The sequence below is a fragment of the Bidens hawaiensis genome, unplaced genomic scaffold, assembly GCF_021521415.1.
Source record: "Bidens hawaiensis isolate Kalapana, Puna unplaced genomic scaffold, B.hawaiensis_p1.1 tig00011868_1, whole genome shotgun sequence".
NCBI classification, from domain to species: domain Eukaryota; kingdom Viridiplantae; phylum Streptophyta; class Magnoliopsida; order Asterales; family Asteraceae; genus Bidens; species Bidens hawaiensis.
The window spans coordinates 694,019-717,887 of record NW_027491949.1 but is presented as its reverse complement, the minus strand read 5'-3'; the positions used below and the strand labels follow the sequence as shown (position 1 = coordinate 717,887).

The 23,869-nt window shown below is 34.3% G+C and overlaps 2 protein-coding genes across 2 annotated transcripts in view; one reads left to right on the top strand and one right to left on the bottom strand.

The window, feature by feature from the left end:
* LOC143539404 (putative F-box/FBD/LRR-repeat protein At4g03220) overlaps window positions 1-14,793 on the top strand; it is a 32,104-nt gene extending 17,311 nt beyond the window's left edge. Inside the window, exon 3 of the mRNA XM_077032738.1 lies at window positions 14,350-14,793. Within this exon, the coding sequence (XP_076888853.1) occupies window positions 14,350-14,784 (435 nt within the window). The 3' untranslated portion in view covers window positions 14,785-14,793. The remainder of the gene's footprint in view (window positions 1-14,349) is intronic.
* A 1,095-nt stretch (window positions 14,794-15,888) lies between these two features.
* LOC143539408 (alpha,alpha-trehalose-phosphate synthase [UDP-forming] 5-like) lies at window positions 15,889-19,559 on the bottom strand. The gene is made up of 3 exons (XM_077032741.1): window positions 17,572-19,559; window positions 17,208-17,481; window positions 15,889-16,459 (listed from the first exon to the last, which is right to left on the bottom strand). The coding sequence occupies exons 1-3, from the start codon at window positions 19,557-19,559 to the stop codon at window positions 16,136-16,138; spliced, it is 2,586 nt and encodes an 861-aa protein (XP_076888856.1). The 3' UTR covers window positions 15,889-16,135.
* Window positions 19,560-23,869: the final 4,310 nt, after the last annotated feature.

Sequence of the window (23,869 nt, the reverse complement as noted above, 5' to 3'; positions counted from 1 at the left end):
TGTTTGTTTAAAGGGGGGTTTTGTTTAAAATACTACCTAGGCTAGAATCCCCCAAATTTCAGTTGTTAATTAACCAGGAAAATATTTAGTTATGAATTGGGATCATAAAATAGGCACTTAAGAGAAAATCCGAACAAGACCCCTGACCCTTCTTAAGAGACACATATGGGTTTCTAATAAGTTTTAACGCACACCAGTATTAAAAATCAAGTTTTCTTACAGTCACCTAATTAATTATGACTTAGTTCCTTTATACGAAATCCTACCTTACAGCACGAAAATCAAAGGCAATTTAATATATTTAATTAATTCAATAGACAATAATAAATAATCAAACCTAGACAAACTCCTTACGAAGAACTAAATCTAGCAAGATTAAATAATAAAGACCTATCAATAACCTAGCACTTTACAAATTTTAGGTTAGCAGCACACTTAGGTTTAATTAATTAATAATTATAATTCCTATGATCTTAATGCATAAAATAGTCAAAAACACAAAGTAGATGACCTAATAGCAACCTATCATAATGACAACAATAATCAAGGCAACTATGGAATAATAACAATCAATCAAACAATCCTAAGTATCCATATGCATCAATTTAATATGATTAAACCTTTACTGGTTCATAAAACCATAACGATAAATAAATCCCAAGTCAAATCACAACGTCAAAATAGGTTCATTATAAGCCTAGGCAGTCTATAATATTTAGCCTAGAATCATATAATCAAACAAAACAATGAGAAAGGAAATCATGGTGAAAAACAAGAGAAACGAAAGATTAAAGGAGATAAAACCCGTGGTCTTCGTTCTTGAATGATAAGCACATCACTGTATGATTCCAAGCCTTCAAACCCTCCAAAATATCACCTCTTGAGCTCCCAAATTCGTCCAAGCCGGCTAGGGTATTCAGGTTATGATTAAGGTTGAGTTTAGGGGTTTTATATAGGAAAATTAAGCCCCAAACCCTAAAAATCGTAGAAGTTTCCAGAACTTGGGTCTACCACGCCGTGTGATGGGCCCTTACCCTCCTAGCCGCGCGGCGCTCCGGCTAGCGGGGTGGGGGCCTGGTCTGGTCTGGTCCGGTCCGGTTCACTCCTGGTTCTATCCGGTTCGTTTCCTAATGCTCCGGTTCGTCGGTTTAGCTCGTTTTTCGCTCTTTTTAACCACAAACAAGTCACGGGACCAACATTATTTAAATATGTTAATAGTATACAAATCCTAATAAAAACCGAACATAAACTATTAAAATATTATATAAAATGTACAAGGGATTTATGTATATTTAGCATTATATCAAGGCTAGAATTTGTTTTTAAAAGAAACTCATCATTAGATATCGAGTGTGATGTTAGTCGAATAATTGAAGAGAACTTTACATTAATGGGATTGGCCTGAACCATCGATATGATATCTAGTGGGCTCGACCTGGTGATTATGTAGACCTCGATAGAGATACGGATAAGTCTAATAATAATACCTTAATCTATAACATGGGCTCGACCCAAAGTAATCAAATGAAACCGAGATTCGTTTAACCGAAACGAATCCAAACCCAATAACTTCAAAAATTATACGAACCATATAATATTTATTTAAATTTACTGCGTATCCAAATTTTTTTTAATGAAGATATCAAACGATTTATTATACGATTGTATGAAACAAAAACCGGAAAACAAGATATGTGACACGCTAGAATTATCTAAATTTCTTAACCCTATGTTTTTATATGGCATCCGAATCTCTTATCTAGGCTGAATAAAGTAATTGAAGAAGCTTATAAAAATAACAAAATACTAATAATAATACAAGATATTATTATATATTGTTAAACTCCAAATAATCTGATCAAATCTCTACTCCCCCATTGCAATCCATCGAACCATCACCCTCTACCCCATTCCTTTTTGATCAGCATGTCCTCCAACCAAATCAATTGCATGTCCATTCTTCCAAGAAACCTCTAATTACTTCATCTCTTATCCCTTTTTTCTTAATCAATATTTTCATTCTTCATATTTGCAAACAATTTGCAACTCTCTGATCCCACTTGAAGAATCAACCCATCTCAAGAATAAGAAGAAAACCAACAGCCCTAAATCTGTCTCTGCACTCACGAACCAGCCCCGGGAACACCAAGAAAACCGGGTAATCGCCATTATAATGTTGTTTAATCCATTCTCTATCATTAATCCATTGATTTTCTAATGAACCTACAATGAAATTACAGCTTGAGGTTTCTGTTTCTACTAGTGGAATCGTCCTGAATCAGAGCTCGATTCTACTAGTGAAACCATATAGTGTAGCAGGTACTGCAAGTGTTTTCATATTGATTCTACGGTTTAATCCATATTAAACCCATGTGAAACTTAACCAGCAAATCGAAAGAAAAACATATTAATATGTAACCTAAAACTATAACGAAGAACATGTTAAAATCGGGTATAACATAACCATGAAGTTAAAACCTTTAACTAATAAATCGACACACCTAACGGGCCATGAACCAAACCAATAAACTTTGTTAATATTTCCAGAACATTTCGATAATATAACATGTTTGAAACTATAAAAATAAAGCTATGTGCAGCCCCCAAAAACTGTGGACAAGATATGGCCATTCGGTAACTCGTTTAGGTGAAAACTAGTTTGAAAACAACGCTGATATGTGACCATAATAACTTATGGACATCTGACGTAATTTCCAGTACTTAAAACGTGCTTATTTATGTCCTTAAACTTGGTATAAATCAACCCCAAAAGATAACAATAAACCGTGTGATAAAAACCTTTTAAACCATCACTTTTGTAACCTGTTTAATTATGAAACAAACCCAGAAACCAAAGTGATATTACAACATCTTTTTACAGCACTAAACACATTATTTTGATAAGTTATAAACTGACCTGAAACTGTTTTACGCGAATCATCGTATTAAAGCCAAACTAGAACCCAAACGGACCAAAAACCGGACTCGTACTCGTTAGTGCAGCTTTAAAGTATTTTTAAAACCCATGAAATGTTAGACCAACTTATTTTTATGTACTATTACAGGTCCTAACATACATGCTAAATAAAATTTAGTTTTGCTAGAAAATATACCATAAAGGTGCTAATGGGCCTAAACTGAACCAAAACCATATTTGGGTTCCGAGCAGCCTAATATATGTATAAAACTTTTTGCTAGTTATTACCACATATTATAAAAGGTCCTGACATGTTTCGCAACTAAAAGCAAGTTCTAAATAAATATAAGAGTAAACTGCAGTTTTCATCCCCGTGGTTTGTCGAAATCTGTGGTTTTAGTCCAACAGTTTCAAATCTGCGATTTTCGTCCCTGTGGTTTCATTTCACTTACAATTAAACCCGGACACACTAACCCCGTTAAGTCTGGTCGTTAAACCCATCATTGTGCCAGTTTTGTCCATTTTCTCCCCAAATAAAACCCCAACCCTAATTCGCAAGCCCCCTCACGTGAGGGGCTGAGGTGTATATGGGAAAAAATGACAAAATTACCCCTCACGTGAGGGGCACGCTGATGGGTTTAACGACCAGACTTAACGGGGTTAGTGTGGCCGGGTTTAATTGCAAGTGAAATGAAACCACAGGGACGAAAATCACAGATTTGAAACTATTGGACTAAAACCGTAGATTTGGACAAACCACAGGGATGAAAACCGCAGTTTACTCTAAATATAAAAGGGAAAGGGCATTGTCGGTAATAAAGTGAGCTGGGTATAAACTTATATATTTAAAAAAAGTATAAATTGATAACATAAAACTTTTACCATGAACCCCTAAAAGTTACACAAAGTTCATCCTTAAGACCGTATCCAATTTATAGTCATTCGGTGACTCGTTTAAGTGGAAACTAGCTCAAAAACCAACCCCACATGTGACCTTGTTAACTTCTGTACATTTAACTAAATTTCCAGAAGTTGAACATACATATTTAAGTCCTTGAAATTGTATAAACCCACCCCAAGGGATAATACTGAAATCGGGCTATAAAAACCGTTTAAACCGACACTTTTGTAACTCGATTAACTAATAAAATAAGCCCTGCAACCCAAATGATACTTCAACATCTTTTTACAGCCCTAAACATAATATTATGATGATTTATAACCTGACCCAGAACTGTTTCACATGGATCATCGTTATTAAAACCGAACTAAGACTCGAAAGAGCTAAAACCGGGACCGTTAGTGAAAATGCTGCCATGAGCATCTTTTAAAACTCACGAGATGTCAAAGCAACCTATTTTTATTTATTATAGCAGGTCCTAACTTGTTAGGCGACGAAAAGTGAGTTATATTGTTAAAAAGATAACGAAGGGGCATTTTTGGAAACTGAAAAACTGAAAGTATAAGAATGTGGTTTTGAAATAAAGGCATATGAGTTTAAATGGCTAGATAAAAGCTATGAAATGTTTTAAGGGTAAATGTATTTACAAAATGGGCCCGTTTGCAAGCTTAAACTCATTGTTTTGTTTAAAACCGACAACGAGCCAACTTTAAAAGACTAAAATACTTCAAAAATATAAAGTGGATATGTTTCTATAAGGGATATGAAAATTACTTTATTATAACTATATAAACCATTTTCAATATTTACAACACCCTTTTTGTAAACAAATAGCGTTTAAACACGAGTTACGATAAAACCAGCATAAACCGAACAAGTGTTTTGAAGGATACAAAAGTATGAATTTTTTGATTTCTAACAGTAGGTATAAGTTAATAAAACCATAATTTGAGTATTTACTTAATTAACAAAAACTTGCTAAGTCCTTAACCCGATTTTTACCAAAACGAACGTTAAACAAGAGTACGGGGACTAAACCTGTTTACACAAAACTTGCTAAATAATCAGACCTGGAAATAACATATCTTTGTATAATACATGTTTCTGTAAGAATTGAAGTTTTAATTACAAGACCATTCGTTTACTTAAACTATTCTTTCAAAACATCTCGTTAAAAACCGACAACACTAGTGATAACCGGCATTGTTAACTTTTGTAAACACAAGACGTGGTTTTCTTGAACAAGAATCATTAAATTTATTATATGAATAAATTATATAGCTTCTATGGTCATATGGTAACACGAAACCTAACCGAAACCCAAAACTTTCCAAAAATGGAAACTTTATCGAAACCCAACAAATGAACCAAGGTAACTAAAACTCTCGGGAGTTGAAATATATACCTAAAACACAAAACACCAATATTATAACATTATTTAAGTGTAATATTTCCATAAAAGAAAACTTTATTCACCAAGAACCAAACGCTGGCCAGCACTTAGAATTAACTAGTATACAACACAATAACAAAGTTTACATTGTTGTCCAGTAACTTATTGTGAAATAATGTATATACTTAGGCATACTTTGTGATTTCTAGCGTAGTGCAAGCTCACTGATTGTCTTTCATATACATATTGCATACGGACTGAGGTGAGTTTCGTGCTGCCCTTTTTACTTAAACTTTTTGAGATGGATACATGTTAGTTTTACTTATGGTGTGATGTTTATCAAGACTTGTTTTCTGCCATGATTTTGTCCCACTTAAAATTACACAATCATTAACTCAGGGAGTAAGCCTATGGCTCGTATGGGTAGCACTATTTGGGAGACCCCCACGCACAGTGACCCTATGTCGGGTAACCACACCAAGGTCTGCAGACTGGTTGCGTCATATGACCTAAACGTTTGGATTATTGCTTGGCAGAGTAATAATCAAGGACGCGCGCTGTTCGGGTTGTAAGTCGAGGGGAGGCTTATGATCGAATGCAGGATTGATTGTGGACTTGATTGATGTGCACCATGCTGTATACTTACATGCACGCAAACTTGTGCGCTATTATAAATTAACTCTTTTATGTGTATGTGAGCTAAACTCACGAACTCACCAACCTTTTACTTGACACTTTTTAGCATGCATTCAGGTACCTTGTGGATAGAAATTTGGATTAGCATTGTAATGAGCATAACTAACGATACAAGCGTAAGACAAACAATAACAATTAAGATTAAATGCCAAGAAGTGTTAGAGAAGAGATAGTTGTGTAGTCACACCTTGTTTTAGATACATAGTATATAAACATTGTAGTTTATCTTTATTAATAAAATTTTACTGCTTACATTGGTACTAATTTGTTCATAAAACGACCAGGCCCCCGTTGCATGATGTGACATCAATGCATCATTCAATTACCGTTTTGGATATAGGATTAAGGGAGAACGAGGTCTAGGGTTTACGGATTCAACCCCGAACTTGATATTGGTCTTGATGGCTTCTTAGCTTGCAATTAACTTAGGGTTTAGTGTCGTGAGGTTAAGATGAGTGTGGTATATCGTTCAATTGCATTTTGATCGATGTATTAGGGACGAGTTAGCCGCGGCTTAACCTTAAACGAATTAGTTGCCAATTTATTATCATTTTTATAATTGGAGTGTCGGTAGACGCGTTTTAGGGTCAAGAATGATTTGGTAATGTTAATTACCTTGATTAATCCGTGAATTGAGGAACAAGAAAAAAGTGGGGGGGGGGGGTGGATGGCATCGGTGGTGAGGATGAAGGAGGGAAGGCAAATAATTTTGATAAGTTTTGCAATTAAGTCCTTAGATTTTGGTGGTGGATGCAAAAGAGGTTTAAAGTTTACTTTAGGGTCATTTGTGCAATATACTCATAGATAATTACCAAATAATAAATATACTAATAAATACGAGATTTTTATATATGAAATATACAGGAAAATGAAAACCGAAATGTTATAGCTATAATCAAAATGCCTGTGACATTTGAGCCAAAACAAGGTACACCTCAGTACGTATTTACCGATTAAGCAAATAAACGCCTTTGCGTAACAAATGAATGATTAACCGAACGGGTCGGGTTATGACCCAGATATCTCGGGGGGCCATCTATAAGTGATATACGATCTATACAAGCTAAAATATTAGAAAAATGGTCTTAGTTTGATAGCAAACAAGTTAAACGAAAATATGCTCGTTTAACTACCCGCTATAGATTTAAACGCAAAAGATAGTTACAAACCAAGCATTGTATCATCCGTTAAGCTGAAAAAGACTTACCAAAAACTTACTTTAAATGTTTTAAGCGATTCGTGAAAATATTTTTGATTTTTACAAACATATAGTATGTTTTTATAATTTTACACAAAATTAGCCGAAAAACACTCGTTTTCGCGTTGTTTAACGCACCCGATAAGTTTTTCGCGCCAAAAACCGAACCCAAACAAAATTTGGACCAGGATTTTCGTATTGGGCTTGAGAAATCAGAAACTTGGGCCAAAATGGGCCCATGTGAATCCCGATCGCAAACAGCAACCCCCCCCCCCCCACTTTTAGTTCTTTCACATATAAACTAGATCCAAGATATTTTCAACATCATTTTCTTGAAAACTCTGGACACAAGTTCTGCTCCAGCCAAAAACCAGCAAAAACAAGGTAAAGAGGTCTTAAATAATCAATTTTCGGCTTGTTTAAACTTGATTAATACCATAAAAACATGTCTTGATTACTAAAAATCATTCCTAACCATGTAAAAATCCCAAAAATGGTCCATAAACATGTTTTAATCATACACATGGTAAGGAACCTGTTTTGATAGTTTTTTTTGCCATAACCACGGATTAAAGGGTTGAAACGGCGTTTTTACGGTTCAAAAGTTCGTTTTTGTGCACTAGCCGAAACCCTAAGTTAAGGGCTGTTATGTTGATGAAACTTTGCTTGGTTTGTGATATAGGACTTTTACCTAGCTTGCTTAGAAGCACAAGAACCTGAAAACTTGATTAAAAAGTCGGAAACGAGCCAAACCCGCTAAGGTAATGCCGAAACACTCGCTTACGGGCTGTTTAGGTTAAGGTTATGATGTTCATATTGTTAGGCCTTGAAATTTTTCAGGGACATCAGGGACCATGTCAATGAGTCCCTGTTCAAATTTGGTAATTTTTCGACCATCCGAGAATATTTGGCGAATTTATTACCGAATTGGGACGTTTATTTGGGAAAAATAGCTAAAATCCTTCAAAAATTATGAAATTTTTCTGGGAACTCATATTTTATGTATTTTGATCACATATGAATTTTGGGATCATTTGGAGAAGTCTAAAGGTGTTTTGTTTATATGCGTTCGTGTGAATTTTTATAGCCGAATTTGGGCCGAAAAGAATATCGCACGAGATTTTTACATTCTGGAATTGATACAGGTTGATTTGGGACATGATTTGAGCATTCAGGAATTTTTGGAAATTATTTGGGGTAAACGGACGATTTTCAGGCGAAATATAGCTGATAAAATGAATTTTTATAAATTAATAAATCAGTAAATAATTCCAAAAATATTTTTATAAAAATCTACATATTTTAATTGATAAGTGATTAAATTTTCATAATTTAATGATTAACGATTAATTAATTATGCTAATTTGAATATTAAACAAATTCAGTTTTTATAAAAACCGGCAAGTTTGCGACTAGCGAATCTGCGGGAATATCAAAACACCAAGAGTGATCAAAAATCATATTTTTGGACTAATTAAGTAAAAACGAACTTTTCTATGAAAAACCTGGACAATCCGGATGGATTGTGCTTGTTTCTTCTTAAATCAAACTGAATAAACGGAAACGGGTCCCGTGGCTAATCCGGGACCCCAGTATGTGATCTTTCTTTATAACTTAATCATTTTGTTAACCAATACATTTACCCAAGCTTTTTTCCCATAACTGTTTTCTGAACGCGTAAACGAACAACTTGGCCCAGCTGGGAAAACGGGAATTTGAGCCAAGTTCAGTTTTAAGTATTAGACATTGAACAACATCACAACCTAAGCCTATTGCCACTTTCTGGGCGTTCCAGCTACACCCAGATGAGTTACACAGCCCAGTTTAGTATTGAGATTATAATAATATTAAAATATTAATATTATTATAATATTGATTATAGGAACTACTGATAGCAGACCGAACAAACCACGAGCTGATACAGTACTGATTATCTACTAAACTGTGAGTTTCATGACCCCACTTTTAAACTGTTTTACGAACTTTTGGGGTGAAAAACATGTTTGATTACATATACATGCCTGAAACATGTATTGATGTGAATTATCTAAGTGCTAACACACGAAAGTCCCTACGATCACAGTGATTAACTTCGAGCCGGTGGCTTGTGAATAGTACTATTGGTTTGACAAACCCAAACGGAATCGGCCTGGTTACCGTGTCACATAGCGCCGTTTGCACATGACCATATTTATACAAACAGGCTATGTAGTGTTAGACATAGCTACTGGGGCATGTTGTGGGCGGAAAGGGGCCACAGTGGTTGATGGAGCGTGGGAAATGGATGCACGCAGCACATACAGTCAAGGCTTCACTGTAGCTTAGCATAATTACATTATTTACATACATACATACTTATTTCATGATTACAAGTGTTGACTTGTGAATACTCATTACTGAATTCTTGAAACTCACCAACTCTAGTAGTTGACCCGTTTTAAACTGCTTTTCAGGTGTACCTAAATTGGAATGATTGGGTGATCTGTTACTTGCCTGAGGTGTGTGGTTGATGCTATGTGAATAGAAGCAAAGGCGTTAGTAGTAAGAATGTATAGTTAACGAACTAGTTTTGTTTATATCACCTAGACTGTAAAACAACGATAGAACAATGAGTTGTAATATTTTGTAAATTAGTTTGTAATGCTTCTTTATAAACAATGTGTTGATACCAGAAGTGTCTGTTACATTCCCGTTTTACGCTTCCTCATTGTGCTAGTCGGGGTGTGACAATGCCAACTATTGGTTCCATGCGTTTTATTTTACAAGCAGGTCCCAAGTTTTTTGTTATTATGCTAATTGCTAAGGCAGTATTCAACAACGAGCTTGGCACTTGCGCAACTGGGAATGGCAAAATTTTGAACCTCTTATCATTATAAACTCAACTATTAACGGATTTGGTTTTTTTGCTGCTGCCATGCAAAACTAATATAATCTAGTGACTTGGGTTGTGATTATGTAATATCTCTATGCTGAGTACCTACTTAGCAGAAACCAGACTTGAAAGTCACTTAGTTATATAGTCATATGCTAATTGCTACCTTCTATTGTAAAAAATCGATGAAATGTGTTTCTCAAACACTACGTTAAAAACTAGTAAATATTATATATAATTAAAATTACAAATTGATTATTACTTTGTTTTATTCTCGTATATGACAAAAAAAAAACTAAGATGAATAAGAAATCCATACTTAAAGTTATGAGTTTGAAAAAAAAAAAAAAACTCTTGTGAATATGGGTTTTTACTAACTTTAGACACCAATAATTTTATATAATTATTATTAGTATAGCTATTATTTACTAGTTTTACGTTCTACCATGTCACAACAATTCAAACCTTATTCAAAACAGAATCAAGACAAATAAAATAATAGCAATCAAATATATGTTTGTAATGGAACTTCTGACACGGATTACTCTTGGTTGTGAGTTTTCACTGACGAGAAATATACTTAGATAGGCGGGGTTGTTCCTTTTAATAACCCAAGAGTACCCTAAGACCCCACCAATCTTGTTAGCCGCTTAAATTTTATCCTAAACTACCCGAATTTGTTGTGCCACTCCTTTCAAATACCTTAAAAGCATTTTTCTTTTTTCTTTTTTATTACTAAAATTGAATTATACATTTAAATAATTATATTTTTTAACTAAAACAAATTATAAACTATGCATTTAGTTAAAATAAATTATACATTTTTCTTTTTTCTTTATTTAAAGGAAAAAGTTGTTATATATTAAACAAACAAACACCTCCATTAGGTTCCAATCAAATTTACAACAAATGATAAATAATGAATTGTTATTACAAAAGTTTAATGCAATTCAATTTCAATTGAAAACATTGTTTAATCATTTGAATGAGTTAGGCCATAACATAACACAACCGTAACTTTTTGTTTTTAAATAAAACAAAGCCGGGCCATCAGTCATTTATTTGGGTCCTTCCGGCATCTAAACATATAAGATTTGAGTGTTTAAAAATCTTGTCTCTGTACTCAGACCACTAACACAAGAGGATCCCTGATCAATGATCAATTAATTGGGTGTTTTCACCCTTAACAATACACGTGTACTTATTTGATATCATGATTTTTTTTTATTGTTTTGAAAGGCCGGTATAATCAAGAAGCTTGAAAGATATAATATTTGATGCCATTTTTTTTTCTTCATTTTTAGAAATCATTTAAGATTTGGTTCTCTTGATTGTTGTGCAACTAGTCATAGTAAGGGTGGAGCTTAATTAACAATCTTTTCATTCAACTTTTCAAATCGCCTCCACCGGCCGCCGTTTCATGTGCTGCCAGTCTCCTTTGATCACCGATCTTCAACACGCACACGCGATCGTCTTCGGTCTCCGCTCGTGTCATTTGAACATGAACTTGATTAACATTCACACCTAGTATAAGCAAGTCATAAACTGTACGTTGTTATTATTATTATTTTCCAAAGCGGCAAGCTCTTATTTTGTTAGTAATTCTGTCTTCATTTGCTTCACTTTTTAAAAGATGTTGATATGTTGATTTGCATATAAGATAAGCAGCATTTCCTCTAGTAAATTTGTTTTCATTATATATATATATATATATACGGGGGAAATTTGAAATGAGAATCAACTTGAGTTTTAAGAACTCGAAAGAACTCAGAGTAACAATTTTTTTTTTCGAATTTTTTTTACACATGCGTAATATATGTAGGTTGCGTACATGTAAAAAAATAAATAATTTTTTTAGGGGAAAGTCGACTTTTTACACATGTGTAACGGACGTAAAAATTAGTGTAATCACTTACATGTTTATTCTCTCTCCTACTTTGACTTTTTAGTCAGATTTAATCTCAACCACATAATCCAATCCATTTAATTAAATGTGTGGCCAAGAATTGAGTTGTTAAGTTCTTAAAACACAATATGGTTCTCAAAATATCCCTCCCTATGTATTTGCGGATGCCCCATTTCTTTTTAGGGTTGTTCAAAGGGTTGGCGGCTTGCTCGAAAAAAGCTTGAACCTAAACGAGCCGAGCTGCTGGCTCTTTAATATTAAACCCTAAAATTTAATGTATAATGTTTTAGTTTTAAGTTTATAAACTTTACAAAAAATGTATGTTAAAAGCTATATTTTTGTCTTTTATAAAAATAAATAAATAAATAAAAATTAACGGTCGAGCTTTAAACGAGCAAAGCTTGCGCCAACTCGTTTAAGTTCGAGCTCGAACTGGCTAGCCTATGTGTTTATGGTTTGAAACATACAAATGATACACTTTCTAGTAGCTTGTTTGAACATAAACCACTTGTTTTTGCATGTTGTGATCTTTTCATTTTATTAAATTGCAGCCATTTGATAAAAGAGCAAACGTACTTTAAACGAGAATGGATGTAGAAGGTACTGATAGATTAAGCAGCTTGCTAAATGATCTTATTCACAAGATTCTATCTTTTCTCAAGATCACAGATGCTGTTGATATCAGTGTTTTGTCACCCAGATGGAGGTATATCTGGACTTCAATGCCCTCTCTCAATTTCTCAACTGTGGATTTCACTACATTACCAAAGTTCTCCAAATTTGTTACGGATGTTTTGTCCCGCCGGGACAATCTAACAGAAGTGCATGCAGTGAAGCTCAGCTTTCGAGGGAAGGTGAGCCAGACGTTTGTGAAAAGAATTCTGAATTATGCAATCTCTCACAATGTCCAGCAGCTGAGTGTGGTGTGTTTTCCTGAGAAAGATTTTGAATTTCCTCTTTCTCTTGTTAGCTCTCAGTCTCTCAAGCATCTTAGTTTCACAGCGTACGCAGGCAGGGGCAGAAATCTTTGGAGTCGATTTCATAGTTATTCCTTTACTCCGACATCAACCTGGGAACTCTCGGCACTGACAACATTGGAACTTAATTCTGTCGCTCTATCTGATGACGAAGCTGAGAAGTGTGTTGGCATTTTTTCAAAATGTGCAAACTTGAAGAATCTCACATTGAGGAAATTTAGAACAATGGGGTCAAAGGGTATCAGCATCTTTCATCCTCAACTATCTAATCTCACACTTGAACATGTCTGGGATTTGAATAGTGTGAAGGTTGTCAATGTGGTTGCACCTCAACTCAAGAATCTCACAATCAAATCCGGTAATGCAGAGCATGTGATTTCTGCACCTGGCCTTGCCTCCTTGTCCTATAAAGGGGATTATCCATTGCGTCTAACTACAGACGGATTCCATTCTTTGGAGAAGGCGGAAATTTGTGTCTCCTATCCACAACAAGCTCATCAAATAGTTTGTCTGCTTCAACATCTTCACAGTGTCAAATTCCTTAAGCTTAGCTTGGAAATAGTTGAGGTATATTCTTACAGTGATTTTCAACTTAAGTGACAGCTTTCATTATTACAAAAGTATAATAAGATTAAAACAAATTAAAGACAGCTACCTTACATGGGTAAAGCTGCTTCCATTTGATAGCTCTACTTACGTGTAAATTTTATTAAAAGACTAATTTATGGTTTTCCGTCGGTCAAGCTGGCTACATGTTATTTCCCTTTGTTATGTTGTAGATCCAAACTGGGCTTTTGCGTATCTTGTGCATTGATATGTATATTTCTCTCCTTTAGTTACATTGAAAATCCCGAATTGTTTTCCGTAATAATACAAATATACAATGCTAAAACCAGATATAGAAACATGCTTTGATACTTCTATTGGCACAAAGTATCAAGAAACACATACTCTGCACACCTTTCTCTCTTTCAATGCAATAGTCAGCCAAACACCATATTGAAGATGAAAGTACACTCCAGAGAGATATGCTATCTGCATTTATAAATCTTTAGGCATAATTATGAAGGCTGCATTGTGTGTTCTTTTTTTGTATATGTAATTTCTGTTTATAAAATGTCCTGCAGCTTTTGTCTTCATCTGGGGAACTTGTGTTACATCAACCTTCTCCGTTTGTGAACTTAAAGAGGCTAAATGTTTACCCAAATAGAAAATACTTGTTGGCGCATGAACCCAAGAATGTAGCTATGCCTACTGAACTCAAAAGCTATCTGCTAGGTAATTCTACAATGAGCAACTTCACAATGGTCTCACGTGAGGTATATATCAATTTTCAACAATTTGTACATTTAACACAACTTACATTTGTAGTTTATAAAAGTATGAGATATTCCCTTTATAAAAAGATGTTGAGCTTCTGCTTTTTGCTTTTTGTGTCTTAAAGTTTCCATGTTTCTTACTTTCTTATAAATTCTATGATCTCATGCAGGAAGCTATAGTACATGAGCTTATGGCCGAATTTCGGGTGCTTTTAAGAAAAGATAAGGATAATATCAAGACCGAAAGTGCTCATGTGGAGCAGAGGAAAGTACCAGTTGAGAGCCATGAGCCAAAGAAGCTGAAAATTGAGGTGGACATGGCGCAGATCAAGGGCCGTTGGGAAAATCTGGGTGTGCAAATTCAGCTAAGGAAAAAAAAGGCTTGTCTCATTATTTCAAAGCTGCAGCGCATTAAAGATTTACTAACAGAGCTGCCTGCAACAAATAGAGCTAAGATGCGACCATGTTTTTCTAGTCTGTGTGAAGAGGCTAACATTGCCATTAGTAAAACAACAAATTGTATGAAGATCCAGTGTGATGAAAGTCAAAGTAGTTCGAGTATCTACTTTCACGAACTTGCTACAACATTGGAGCTGTCACCTTAGTAAATTGTAAGTTCATGATCTCCCGTATTCCTGCAAAATGCCAATGTGTTGTGTCATATTGTTCTTTTTTGTTTTACTGTCAGGTCCCATGTTTTTTTGTTATTAGACTAATGCAGTAGTCAACAACCCGCTTGTGCAAGTTGGAATGGTATATTTTTGAGCTTCTAGCATTCATGAACTCAACTATTCAAGGATATGTATTTTATTTTTTGCTGCTGTCATGCAGACCTAAATTGATCAAGTGACTTGGGTTTTAATTTAGTTGTGTGCTTCCCTATCAGGAACTCAAAAAAGATCTAAAAACATTCCTTGCCAGCCGCCATGTCAGAAAAACATTCATTCTTCAATATTCCAAAAATATCTCCAAAAACCTTTCCAATAAGGAAACCCAAAAACATGCCACATCATCACCACCTTTTATATTTATTTTAATTACTAACCTTTGTATTTTAATAAAATATATATAGAAGAATATTTATGTTATTCGTCTAAAAAATGTAAATTTAAAAAAAATTATTTTTAAGAGTAGAATAGGTATCGAGTAAAAGTGCATGTTTGTCGGTAAAAAAAATAATGAATTGTAATAAAAATAATAGATTGTTTAATTTAAATATTAAATTCAATAATTATTTTAGTTTATAATATTTACCTTTATAATTTATAAGTAGAGTTTTATTTTATAACTATATATATATATAGAAATAATAAGTTTTTTTTAATTAAAACCCAACCCATGGCCCACCACCTATGCCAAAAACTTGTTTTCAGAAATTCTTGTAGAAAAACTTCATCTCAAGAATCTGTCCATCACAATAGGGCTAATAACCAAAAACTTCCAATTAGGACCCAACCAAAAAATCTCCTATTGGAGGTGGTCTTAAATACACTGTGAATTTAACCTTGCAAAGTTACATAATTAGTCCTTTATTTAGTCAAAATGTTACATGGTCACATTGCATCCGTTAATACTTTTGCACTATTACATAACATTTCTTAGCGCGTGTCCAGACAACAACTTGTTTTAAGCAAATTAAAACTTTTGATATCATGTAATGTATCTTCAAAACTTGCTATTAATTCACTATCAATTACAGAAAAGGGTTGACCATAACCACAAGCAGCATACATATCCTTAAATGTTTGACTTGAAGCATCAGAAGTCAACTTATTTACTTCAAAGTTTAACCAACCAACTACATAGTACATACATTCTATAACAACAATTTCACAAACTTTCAAAACATGAAAACTAAACCTCTCCATTTGTAACCAATTTGGAGAAGATAATAGTTATTCACAAGCAACCAACAAACACGAACACCTCGAAGAATGACAGTTTGGTAAATATTTCCTACTCAATGACCACTTTCTGAAAACCTTTAGTTACGTTGTATAACGAATGCTGCTCAGAAGCAGCAGCAAGGCCTTGCAGCATTCTCAGGATCTCAGTTGTGTCCTCAAGAAAGTACCGGGCTTTGCTCGGTTTCCTGCCAACTGTGCAAGCAAAGACTTCGGCTACTGGGGAAAGAGTGGGGGCCGCTATTGCTCGTGTGATTGCTTCAAACATGTCCTCATCTGACCTGTCATCCCCGATGCAAAGCACGAAATCGGGTACCATTCCTCTTTGTTTCATTGTTGTTAAAAGACGGTCTGCAACAAGCCCTTTGTTCACCCCCTGTTGAAAATGAGCAATAAAAATGTTACTTTGACTTTTCATGTCAAACAAATTTATTAACGTTATTAACTGATATCGATCTTTTCATTTTGTTAGAAAATGTCATTTAACTTCACTGACTTCAGTGAAGGTAATAAGGCCATCGTTGATGTGTGATTGCAACAAAACTGCATCAATTTTCCATCGGAAATTCAATAAGTTTGACTCTTAAAAGTCAAACTCTTTTTTCAGTTAGTTTCATGTAGAAAGCAAGACTTTTTTTTTTTTGTATAAATTCAAACAACTATTTCTTATTATAGTTTGACTTAACTTAAAATAGAAGTGTTTTTGACCATCAATAATAGTAAGCATTACCCTAAAATCATGATGTTTTTAGTAAAGGTGGCAAAATGGGCGGTCCGTAACTAGTCAACTAGTCATAATGGGTTCTGTTCAAAGCAGATAATTTTGGTATGGGTCAAAACAAGTTGGGTGGATTGACCTGAAACACCATTATCAAAATTATATATTTTCATATAAAATTAATCTGTCAAATGTGATTACAAGAATTATATATTTTTATAACAATCTAATCATTTGAGTATAAAAATTTTGAAGGTTATGTATTAAAATTCATTTTGCATAATTTTGGACACATTCACATGTTAGCCAACGCCTTTCAGTTTTTAGCTGCTTGACTCGTTAAAGATAAACATAACAGGAAGTGACCCACTCGTAAGTAAATGCAAACAAGGGCGAGAGTACTAACCTGTGGTTTGACTTCAACAATATTTTGCCTGCTCTTTACTGTAACGGGCTCATTAGCGAGAACACTTTCCAAATGGTCCAAAAGCTCCTTAGCTTGACACGAACCAAAGTCTGGATCAGCATACTGATAGTTCCACACAAGTCCAATCTCTTTCGTCTCAATAGTTGACCCGTCAGTTGTCTCGGTATACAACTTCATCACCGGCTCTGCTATCTGTTTCCAATAAAAGTCCGCCACTGCCACACATGTTTCCCATTCTGCATCCTTATTTTCCCTTCACCCACAAAAAAAAAATCACAATTTGTTAAAAAAATATATGTATATATCAGGGTAATTTTGAAGGGTTAAAAGTACAGATTTGTACCTAAGGAAATAACCATGCTCAGCTGCAACACCCAATTTCTCGCACGAAGAAAACCATTCGGTCAATGTGACACGATCCTTCCCACTAACTACAAAAACAACATTTTTCGGGTCTCGACACAAACTATTAACTATTTCTATAACTTCTGAACTTGGGCCCGAGCTGATTGAACTCTGCAGGGTCATAGTACCATCATAATCCAACAAAATCGCGCGTTTTTTTGTGCGTTTGTAAGCCGAAACAATATGCTCGATTGAAAGTTTTCTGAAATTCGGGTCTAGCACAACAACTCGGAACCCTAACCCAAACCCGATACCCCAACACCTTCTTCTTACGTGGTCCCGACATGATCTTTCAAGATCTTGCCAAAAGCTGCGGGCCCAATACGCGACATCGTGAGTGCTAACGTATCGATAATGTTTTTCATGCCTCATTTGTTTTTCGGGTTCAGAAAAAACCAATGCTGAATCCATAGCTTCTGCCACTGCATCAATATTCCACGGGTTGACCCGGATGGCCCCGCTTAGAGACGGTGAGCACCCGATGAATTCCGAGACAACGAGCATACTTTTTTTGGGAGTTGACGGATTTGCCCCTAAAGTTTCATCCAACTTATCGTTCCCTTGTCGACATATAACATACTCATACGGTATCAAATTCATACCATCTCTTACAGCAGTAACTAGACAGCACTCGGAAATCACATAATAAGCGATCCGCTCGTAAAACTGAAGAGGTTCATCAATCAAGATCACGGGCTTATAACCAGGGCGGCCAAATTTTCGGTTAATTCTTTCTCTAGTAGTGTGAGTCTCTGACTGGACCTCAAGAACGTCCCGACCGCGCCCTCTAGCTGGATTTGCAATCTGAACTAACACCACCTTACCCCTCTTTTCCGGATGCTGAGTCAGCAAATTTTCAAATGCCAAAAGTTTTAAACTGATCCCTTTGAAGATGTCCATGTCATCAACCCCGAGTAACACGGTTCGACCACGAAACTGATCTGTCAATTCTGCCACTTTAGACTCGATTTCGGGTAGATCGAGAACATTTCGAAGCTGTTTCAAATGAATCCCGACTGGTAAAATCTTGATGCTTACGGTCCGACCGTAGTATTCAAGTCCGATATAGCCTCGTTTAGATTGATAAGATAAACCGAGCATTCTACTACAACACGAAAGAAAATGACGCGCGTAATCAAAAGTATGAAATCCAATAAGGTCAGAGTTCAAAAGGGCCCGTAAAAGCTCATCTCTTACGGGCAGAGTTCGGTATATTTCAAAGGACGGAAACGGGCTGTGGAGAAAAAACCCGAGTTTGACCCGATTAAACCGTTTTCTTAAAAAGGTAGGCAAAACCATTAAATGATAATCATGTACCCAAACAAAGTCATCATCAGGACTAATAACTTCCATAACTTTATCTGCAAATATTTTGTTGACCGACACGTAAGCTTGCCAAAGAGACCGGTCAAACCGACCACCGAGGTCGGGTGATAAAGGAAGCATGTAATGAAACAATGGCCATAAATGTTGCTTACAAAACCCATGATAAAACTTGCTAAAAAGCTCGGGTGGTATAAACGCGGGCACACATTTAAAGTTTTCAAGCAAATGTTGTGCCACGTCATCTTGATCTTTCGGGTCGATTTCTTCTCTAAGGCAGCCTACGTAAGTGATTTCCACATCTTCACGAAGCCCGTCTCGGAGCTGTAAAAGGAGGGAATCTTCATCCCAACTGAAACTCCAACTGCCATCGGGTTGCTTATTGACCCGAAGCGGGAGTTGGTTGCCTACAATGATCATATGCTCTTGAGAAACCGATGACGGGGCATCAGAACTAAAACCTTCATCGTCTAGTTCCGATAATACCCCTGGCACGGTTGCCACACGGGACAATTTTTTACTAGCTCGACTAAAACCCGATGAGGGTAACGGTGCATCACCAGATGCAAGTTCAAAGAGATTCGTGTATGATATCGACATCATTATCGGCACCAACTCCACAAAGTTTACTTTTTTATCAAGCTAGATTCTACAAAACCACACATGAATAATATACCATTATATCAAACCAATAGATGCATCATATATTCATATGTTTGAAGCTATCAAGAAACTGAAGAACAACTGTAAATTTACAAAATAAATATTAAAAATTCTGAATCAACCAGGAACCTTTAATCAAACCAATCCCTTTTAAGGTCCATTTATAAAACCCTGAATCAAGGTTTTTTTTTTCTTTTTCCAGATATATGAACTAAAAATCTGAAATTTTTCAAGGGTAATCATTAAAAATAGGAATCAAGAATATGGACGAAAAAGATTGATTTTTCCAATAATAAAGCAATTAATACTAAAAAAATGAAGTTATATCTAACAATATGCTAAAAACAAGAACCCTAAAACTCAAGCATATGAACAAACAGGTTATGTGCACCTTCAGAAAGCATAATAAAAGTGTATCTCTCACATCTGCTCATGCATCCCACTGAAAAAAATCAAATCTTTATCACAAAAAGATGGCACAAACCTCAAAAAGTTGCTCAGTGTCCTGCCATTATCAATGATGAAGTAAAGATTTCAAATTTTGCTGCTTGATAATGAAAGAGAACCAAGAAATAATAATAATAATAATAATAATAATAATAATAAAGATTAAAGAAAAAAAAAAGTTGATTAGATGAATGGTAGTGATGGAATAAGAGAAAGGTTAGTTTGATTAAAGAACAATTTGGTGAAAAATATCAAAGATTCCACATTTAAATATAATTAAATTGTAAGATTCCTCACATAAACACAGTACTTACTTTCACTGTTCATCCACCAAAGGCTTAAAAAGGACACCTTTCCAGTGATGGTACTGTTAAATACAGACAAAGGTACATGTTTTGTTACATGTGGTACAAGTTGTTGGGAAAGATGGAGATACTTTTATGATGCTGATGCTGATGCTGATGCTGAAAGTGAGAGCTCAGCACTCACTTATACAGTGCTTTTGTTTTTTTTTAGTATTTAGACAATATTAAATGCTTCCACGGTTCGAGATTGTTAAATATGCTTAGATTGAGAATTTTTTAGGAAGAATATATTCAAAAGTAAAATATAATCAAATCTAGGGTTAAGTGCGGTTTTAGTCGATGAGGTTTGCTCAAATTCCTGTTTTTAATACAAAAGAGTCTTTTTTCTCTTTTTTTTAGTTATTTAGTTTCGTTTTAGTTCTGTTGACATCTAATCACTTAACTCAGTTAGATGTAGCTGTTAACATTTTGCCTATGTGCTAGTAAATGATGGGTATATTGTAAATAAAGAAAAAACAAAAACAAAAGGCGAATTGGAAATAAATAGTCTCGTATTTTGTGTATTGACCGATAATAATCTCACATTTAAAATCCCTGCCAGCCGTCCAACCTTTCGACTATTTTTCTCTCAATAGACCTCCGTTAAAAAACACTTAACGTCGTTAACTGTTTTTCTAAAATCCAAACCGATGTTTTAGGGCTTTTGATCGGAAGAAGGATACGAGGCAACCAATATAAAACTTATCTTGAAATGGTTATCCAAGCGACGAAACAATGTTTCAATTCGAGTGTTTGAACTTCCAATTAACAAAAATCAAGTCATTTAAATCACCGTTTTGAGATAAGTTTTACATCAGTCGAATCGTGTCGTTCTTTCGATCAAAAGCCCTAAAACATCGGTTTGAAACTCGGGAAAAAACATAACGGCGCTAAGTATTTTTTAACGGAGGTTCATTGAGACAAAAATAGTTAGAAAGTTGGGACCGCCGATAGTGATTTTTAAATTTGAGATTATTATCAGCCGATACACAAAAGTTGAGATTATTTATTTTCAATTTGCCATTTGTAAAAGAAAAGAAAACAAAAGACCCTCTGTTTTTTGGTTTTATAATTAACAAAATTAAATAAAAAAAGAAAGAAATGTAATAAAGCGGAAATCTGAGCAAATATCAGGGACTAAAACCATACTTAACTCTAAAATACAAATACTCACTAAAACATTCATTTTAAACAGAAAAGTGATAATTAAGGGGCACTTTGTTTTACTTATTATTATATTCTGTTTTCCAGTGGAGAAACAAGAACAGCAAACTCCACTCTTTTCTTAGTTACTGTACCCAATACCTTTACTGGTTTTCTTTGTCTTTGTACATGAAACGATTTAATGAATTGAAAAGACAATCAACCAATTATGCGTAGTTGTCTTTTAAATTTGTGATATTGAATCCAGTATACAATGTTGAGCATAATAAAGCCATAAAGATAAAGTAGATAGCTAACTTTTATTAAAATTAAACATGTTATAAGCAGGTTAGACGGGTAGCAAACGTGATATAAAGTTGTAAACGAGTCTTAACGAGTTGGTTTAAACTTATAAACTCTATATCTTTTTTAGTTTATTAATTTACTAGCTTTTGAACCCGTGTATTACATAGGATTTGTCAAATAACAAAAAAAAAGAAGTGGTTCAATTTGTTTATTTTTGCTAAAATAAATTGGCTCTGTATTTTTGTTAAAGAATGTGATTCAGTTCGTTTATTTTTGTTAAAAAAAAGTAGCCCGATTCGTTTATTTTGTTAAAAACTGGTTCAGATCGTTTACTTTTGTTAAAAAAAATAGTTCGGTTCGATTAGTTTTGTTAAAAAAGTAGCTCGGCTCGTATTTATTTTTGAACACAAAATCAAGTAAATGGGAAATAAAAAATTATTATTTTACCCCAGCTTAATGGAAGAAACAAACAAGGTTAACGAAAAGTATTAAAATAACATGATTTTGGAAACGTCATGTGCTGATTTGCAAGAAATTTAAAAAAATATATACTAAAGTAGCATAGTTGGTCAAACCTTAGGTATAAAAATGACACTTAATTCAATAAAAAATAAAATCCACATTATGTTATAACCTAATTGACAAAATGGTTTTGACTCATGACTCATGAAAAGCTAAAATGAATGAGATGAGAGATTAAGAATTAGAAGAAATGTAGGCTTGACACCTAAGATTCAACATTTTCTTTTATTAACATAGTAAGATAAGATAAGATTTTAATTTAACACGAGTTGATTGTTTGAGTTGTTTTATTTAGTAATACAACATATCTATTATGCCGGTTAGACTCTCAATCTAAACATGATCTATTTGTTAAATGGGTTAGACTAATAAACCTAAAACCTATATTTTTTTTTCATATAATGTGTAATTAATTTTTTTCGTATTATAATATATATAAACGAAAACCCTAAAATCCTACGTGTCGTGATGTGGTCGCTCCCCTCTTTTATGGAAGCCGTCAGATTGCTTGATTTTTAAATGGAGGTCTCTCGTTGATTTAACCCAGATTCATGGGTATGGGTCTTACAAAAACCAGATTGCTCTTAAACGGGTTATAACATCTCATTAAATTAAAAATGAATCTTACCAATTATTTGATATGAAAATTCTATAAAATAGGGATATACTAAAATTTAATTTTTAATTTAAAAAGAAAAGGATATTATTTATAATTAATAAAAAATTTTATAGTAAAAAAACATAAGCGGGTCATGGGTCACAAAATCCAGATAGCTTTTGAACGAATTCACGGTTAAATGTCTCACCAAACACAGATAGCCCTTAAACGGGTTATAACATGTCATTATATTAAAAAAATAATCTCATCAAATATTGGATTATAACATAACATTTATTTGTGAAACCATTTCATAATCAAACCTCATGTATATTAATTATTAACTATTCTTACAATAAATAAAATTAAAATCCAAATATACATATATAAATATTAAAAACAAATAATATAAAACAACCCCCATAATACGAGGGATAAAATCTAGTAATTGAAACCCTTGTAACTTTAAGGAGCTGCAATTGAGCCAAGGACACCATGTAACGGGCGACAGGCATGGAAGTCATGGACGTTACATTGTGTGGGTCAGTCTGTCATCAAAAGAAGTTTGTGGCAACGGACGAGTCATGGGACAAATGGAATGGGCTCCTTCATATATTTCCTTGTTTTTTTTAATAAACATTCGCATATGACTAAAAATTTCCGGTACCAAGTTTTAAGAAGGGCAAATATCATAAAAACCAAAATATTTTATGGTTTTGCTCCCAAAAGTCTCTTGACTAGACTTTTGAATATAAAAGTCCTTCCATTTGTTGAATTTGAACATAAAAGTTCTTCAACTCAACTTTTGCATATAAAAGTCTCTCAACTCAACTTTTACATATAAACCCTAGTAAACTGAAACAACAATTAACGATTACGAACATAAAACG

Excerpts from the sequence above, each read along its gene's own strand:
- LOC143539408 (XM_077032741.1), bottom strand. The coding sequence starts at position 19,559 with ATGATGTCGATATCATACACGAATCTCTTTGAACTTGCATCTGGTGAT. Across the intron at positions 17,482-17,571 it reads GAGCATGGTTATTTCCTTAG|GGAAAATAAGGATGCAGAAT; the intron begins GTACAAATCTGT and ends TTGTGGGTGAAG. Across the intron at positions 16,460-17,207 it reads TTGTTGAAGTCAAACCACAG|GGGGTGAACAAAGGGCTTGT; the intron begins GTTAGTACTCTC and ends CATTTTCAACAG.